This window comes from Cheilinus undulatus, linkage group 14, assembly GCF_018320785.1.
Source record: "Cheilinus undulatus linkage group 14, ASM1832078v1, whole genome shotgun sequence".
Classification (NCBI taxonomy): domain Eukaryota; kingdom Metazoa; phylum Chordata; class Actinopteri; order Labriformes; family Labridae; genus Cheilinus; species Cheilinus undulatus.
The window spans coordinates 36,148,601-36,154,860 of record NC_054878.1 but is presented as its reverse complement, the minus strand read 5'-3'; the positions used below and the strand labels follow the sequence as shown (position 1 = coordinate 36,154,860).

Sequence of the window (6,260 nt, the reverse complement as noted above, 5' to 3'; positions counted from 1 at the left end):
TTCATATCCGATCTGTGGTGGCTTTTCCTTTTCCTATGTTGTTCCCACTCTCTTCTCAGCTTCCATCTATCCACTGTCCTATCTTACCAGAGTAAAAGCCCCCAAATTTTTGTTGAAAGAAATAATATAAAAGTGATATACATTCTGATTATATTAATCTTGTATTTTAATGCTTTGACATAAAGGCAAAATACTTCATTTTTTCTTAATTTAGAAGAATACAAATAACTTGGGTTCAGATTTTTTCTGATTTAATTTTTTTGCTCTATTAAGATATTTCTTAATACATTTTTTTATTTCTAAAAAAAATAGGTTGACAGAAATTAAGACTGTCAAGCAACTTTTAATCATGATTTACTGCATAATTTATCACATTTAGAAATTCCTCTATTTAAATTATTCCACGTTTTGTCCCATTTAGGACTGTCGTAAACTTAGAGTAGTTACTTCCTGTTTTGGACACGGAGCTGCTTTTATTTTCAAGTAAATAAGGAAACATGCAAATGTTTGATATCACAAGGTGCAGAACAAGGTTATTATAGTTAACTAAAACTAACTAAATATCTAAAACTAAAATGAAAAAAATCAACAGAGAACAACTGAAACTAAATGAAAACTAAGCTTTACAAGAAACCCCGAAAACTTAAACCTAATTTTGTGTTTTCAAAACTAAAATAAAATTTGAGACACAATCTCCTTAGTTGTAGTGTTTGACGGCATCACACTGACATGTACAACCAAGCCTGAAGAGAGGAAGAGCCTGATTTGACTAAAAAAAGACTTACACAGTAGTCATTTTATGTCTAGAGTTGTAGGCAAACATCAAAACAGAATCAATTAATTGTAAAGTGAAGAGCCTTTTTGGGTCTCGCCCCTGACAAGTGTCAAGTATTGCTTAAAAAAATATAAAACTAAATTAATTAAAACTAAACTGAAAATGTAAAAACTAAATTAAAAAACTAATGAAAAATCCCAAACTGTTAAAACCTTGGTGCAGATGACTTTCCTACTAACTCTCTGACTTTGTTTTTAAAGGAAAACAAGATTTTAAGGAGCAGTGGTGGGCTAATTTTACACCACTGTGTCTGCAAGGAAACAGCAGTGGCTTTGCCAAAGTTTGCTGAAAGGGAAAATAAAACATGCAATCACTACTTTAAAAAATGAATGCTCTAATTGTGGACCTTAAATGCACCACCATAAATGTATTAAAGCTGACAGCCCTAAAAATGTGGCTTTTGTCATTTAAAAATGACTGGATAAAAAAATGTTCTTTTTGAAATTTCCTAAACCAGTACATAGTAAACTTTGTAGCTTTCTTTCAAATATTTTTCAAAATAGAAATTTCCTTCTTATACAAAGATAAGAGAATATAGTGCAAATAAAAAATGTTTGTGTTTGAAAACAGGGTCTTAAAAGGTTATTAATTAGACTTTTAAAGCTTAAGGCTATAAAAAAGTCTTATTTTTACTAGTGAGAGGTCTAAAAGGCCCTATGACTTAGATGTGTCTTTATCCAATCTTTGGTTCAAGCTGCATTTATTCTATTTATTTGCTGAAATGCTGTAGTGTATGTTATGATTAATATCACTGCATGTCAGGGGCCATCAAATACATTTGCACAAGGGCCAGATTTAGTCTTAACAGAGACTCTGGGGGCTGGACTTTCAAATAAACAAAAATTAAGAAAAAATGTGTCAGACTGATTAACATGTTATTGTACAAGTATATGCATTTTCTTTCCAACATTTTTTGCCTCTCTGAACCCATTTTTGATCATTTTTGCCACTTTTAAACCAATTTTTGCCACTTTTCGCCCATTTTGCCACTCTTTAACCCCCTTTTTGCAACTTTCCTGCCAATTATTGCCCCTGTGTGCCACTCTTTAACGCATTTTCACTAGTTGGCCAGGCTATTTTTTGCTATATTTTTGCCACTTTTAACCCATTTTTGGTACTTTTTGCCACCTTAATCCAATTTTCAAAACACTTTTCCTGTATGTGTTTCCCCTTTGTGCCACTTTATTTTTGCTACTTTTCATCTGTTCTTGCCATTTTGTAACTCCTTTTCATTACTTTTTTGCACCATTTTTGCCACTTATAACCCATTTTTAAAAAAAATCCCCCTTTGTCCCTCTTTTACATAATTTTGCCACAGTTCAACATTTTTTCCTGCCAATTTTTGTCCCTTTGGACCACTGTAAAACCCTCTAACCACTCTAACCCTTTTTTACCACTTAATCTGGCCATTTTTGCAACATTTCTGCCAGTCTTAACCAGTTTTTTCAAACATTTACTAATAATGGCTGACAAGTGAATTTCTGTAAACAGATCAAACGTTAGGTCATTCTAAAAATATTTAAATATTAATTGTTTTTGGTGTGGATTTAACAGCTGCAGACATTTAAAGTCAAAAGACATTCTTAAAACCACATCTTTTTTCCTACTTTTCTGACTTCAATGATCTTCTGGGGGCTGGACAGGAAGCTTTGGGGGGCCTGATATGGTCCTCAGGCTGCCAGTTGATGATCAGTGCAGTATGTTATATTGATAGAAAGAGGCATTAAATGTGCCAGAAACCATCAAATTTGGGTTTTCATGACATAGAAATGTATATCAATTGACATTATATTGAGTGCATTAAATCAGAAAAGTTTAAACAACAGGTTCACCTTTTGAAGTGATCATTGAGGGTATATTTTTATGGGATTGATCTAATTGTCCATATTTACGCTGATTAAACGTGTTGTGCATCATTGTTACATCCCTAGTTCAGAGTATTTTCTAATGTTTTAAAAAACGTTTACATTGAGTTCAATAATGGCTTTCTCATTATTTTAGTGTTGTTCACTGATAAATGAACTGCTGCAGGAGAGTTTCAGGACTGGATGTGCTCTGGTGCAGCATGCAAACAGACTTCAGGTTTTTCTGGTTTCCAGACGATGCAGGCAGCCGCTGTTTAGAAAAAAGACTGAGGGCAAAATGTACTTTAATGTCTGCTTATGCAACAATTCTCCCCTCAAACTGGTGTAGTTTTACTAGTGTGTTAGAAATAAACTAGGCCAGTTGCTTTTTGTTTTCCATCTATTAGCAGCAGACAGTAGTCAACCTACTTGATTCTGTCTGTTCTTATTTCAGAGCTGGATTCCTATTTACTCCGCTTAATTTCCTGCTTTAAAGCAAAGACACTGGATCTTTAAAACTCCCCCCTGGAGCAGCTCATGCTGACCCCAAAAAATGTTTTAATTATTTGGATGTTTCATGTTTTATTTACTGTGTTGGTGGATTGGTTTCTGCTAGTTTGATTTAAATGGAGCACGTCCTCCAGAGACAAACCAACAGCTGCTTTTATCTCAAACCAAGACTTGAAACCCTTTTTATTATTGTTTTACCTTTTGGGATTTTTTTGGGGAAAATCCCAGAGGTCCTTTGTTTAAAGATTTATTTTTTGGCCTTTATTGGGCCAGATTCAAACCCGAGTCGCCTGCGTATATGGTGTGCACCTTAACCACTCAACTACCGGCGTGCCCTTTGTTTAAAGAAAAATCCAAATGTCCACCAAGGTCAACTTTTTCATACTTGAGGATTTCTTTGTTGTTAAGTCTGATATGAATGTTAAAAAAGAAAGCTAGATTAAAGGCTTCATAGTTCTTTGCAGAGAAATACTGTGTTGAAGAAGAACCCTTTACTATTTTGTTGTCTTTTGTGGTTATATTGAGTCTAAAGGTGCTGGATTTTAAACACCATCATAAAAAGTGCTTTTTAAGTCAAACTGAAACCTTCCAGAGTTTCACTTTTATTTCAGAGAAAACACTTGGCATTACAAGCAAAAATTCAGCTGTTTGTGAAGCTGCCCTCGCACAGCAGCAGGCCTTTTTTTAGGAAAACTTCCCCTAAACTGCAGCCCTCATCTCTATCGAGGGTCGACCCTCCGTCCAGCTCCTGGACTCGAGCAGGTAAGTCCTGACCGTCGTATGCTGGTTCGAGTCTGTCCCCTGGAGTCGGCTGGTTTAAACATGATGTCATCACCACTGAAGAGGAACTAAGACTGATTGTCGGCTGATCCGGAGGGGGCTGCGGGTTCTGACAGTCTGACGTCAGCGGAGGCTGCTGTTTGCCTGCTGTCGTCAGGGATGGGCAGCCGGTGGAAGTGCTGCAGGGCCTGAGCCACCTTCTCCGGACAAATGTTGTAAACGGGATGACTTGGGGCCTAAAAGAGAGAATGTGAGGACAGTATAACACATTACTGAATAAATACAAACCAATCAACACTGGTTTTGGCCAAGCCAATATTAAAAATGAGCACATAGGTTAACAACTCAAACCAGGACTTTTCTCCCTCATTATGTGAAATTCATAAGACTGATAACAGAGAAGACTTGTTCATTACAAGTAAGCAGCACAAAATATGAATGAGATACAGCAAAAGAACAGCAGTTTCCAGTAGCAGCTCACACTTTGTCAGCAGCCTTATGGTGCTTTCACATGCCCCCTCCCTCTCCCCTGCTGGTCTGCTTTCACTTTAGTAACATCGTTGCACACCTGAGCACACAGTCTGACACAGTTGTCAGGGTGGGGGTATGCAATTAACTAGTTTGCAAATCTGCCAAGAAGAAGAAAGAAGAAGCAGCAACCATGACAATCATTTGGGCCATTAACTGGCCAAAGATAGTTTCATATGAGCAATGGAGTCCATCCTGCCAGTCTTAAGCCCAGTTCAGACCAAAGATTTGCGACACGATGAGACGGTTTTAGAATGTCGCTGGCAAGAGTCACAGCAGTCTGAACAAAATAAATACATTTTAAAAAAGGTTTATAGACTTTACCGTTTGAAAAGGGACTCTCTTTCCAGCTGCGCACAAACAGGACCTACAGCACTTTGAGATAAGCTAATGTGGGAGAAATTAAAGGCTGTCTGAGGACATCTTTAATATAACAAGACTGATCTAGCAAAGCATTTTTGTATTCATATGTCGTGAAATTGCACAGCTCCACAATGTTGGTGACAAGGGGGAGTAATCGCTCCCATGCACCCATATATGACACAAAGGCATGATCATGACGACAAAAACAGTGAATGTGCGGTACCATCCCTCTTGCAGAGACAGATTTATTGTAAATTAATTTATTTATAAAATCTCTTTAAAGCGAGTGGCTGTGAGAGTCGTTGCCATGGAAACGATGTGCCGTCTCCTTGAATTGCAGCAGTGTGAACTGGGAGGTGCTTAGAGCGTCACTGAGGGAACGTTCCAAATTTCAACTCGTCTCTTCACAAATCTTTGGTCTGTACTGGGCTTTAGACCAAATAAATAAATATATAACTTAAAAGTAGTCATTTTTAATCTAGTGTAGGCATTTTAGTGCAAAAACTCTGTAAATTGTACCTTCAGTACCAATCAAACAAGAAGATCATAAACTAAGCACATCTAAAACATAGCAAGAAAAAATAAAGAACTTGTGCAATCATTCTATCATTATCTCATCTTCAGTATTCTGTCAGTCCAAATGCAACCTGGCCTCAGAGGGCAGCGTCAGTGTTTCAACATTAATTGCTCTTTAATGTGTCCACACCCAGATAGTGAGAAGGACTCTGACTCCTTACCGCTGGCTTTATTGCTGATGTATGTTCATGTAAATTGGAGAGGTGGCTACGTGCATGTGAGCATGTGCAGGGAGGAAACTGACCGTAACCAACACTTAGTGCCAGTATTTCAACAGGAAACTTAAGTAACACTAAAGTGAAAGCCGGTGACACTTCAAGTGAAACCACGTCATCTTACTTCTACACCTAAACCCACAGCTGGAGCTGCTTCTTTAATATTCATCAGCAGGAAGTGAACTCTTAAACTGAAATAAAGGCCTGTCAGACACTTCAATGAAAAACAGCATCATGCTCATAAGACTTTAAACACAGGTGCCTTTAACCCAATTTAAATCCAAAAATAGCAGATATAAGAAGGCAATTATTCAATAATTTACCACATGGTGGATAGATTAACGGGTATGAGAGCATCAGAGGCTAAATTAAGCGGTTGATTGGACTTCTCGAAAGGCGTTTCATGTTTCAAGATAGAGATAAGAGCTGCAGACTGTAATTTCACCATTAAATCATCAGAACTGATCAAGTTAAATAACCCTGGGAGCAGCCTGACTAATGCTCATCTTTTTGGCTCTATCATTACAGAAATTACTGTCATATTCTAGTACGTCTTCATGTGTATGGTAAACTTTAAAAAGAAGCCATCAATGTTGGCTCCAGACAGAT

At 37.2% G+C, this 6,260-nt stretch overlaps 1 protein-coding gene across 1 annotated transcript in view; it reads right to left on the bottom strand.

The window, feature by feature from the left end:
* Positions 1 to 3,768: 3,768 nt before the first annotated feature.
* The window catches only part of fntb (farnesyltransferase, CAAX box, beta), a 30,881-nt gene continuing 28,389 nt past the window's right edge, over positions 3,769 to 6,260 (bottom strand). The window contains exon 12 of the mRNA XM_041804480.1: positions 3,769 to 4,205. Coding sequence (XP_041660414.1) covers positions 4,038 to 4,205 — 168 coding nt within the window. The 3' untranslated portion in view covers positions 3,769 to 4,037. The remainder of the gene's footprint in view (positions 4,206 to 6,260) is intronic.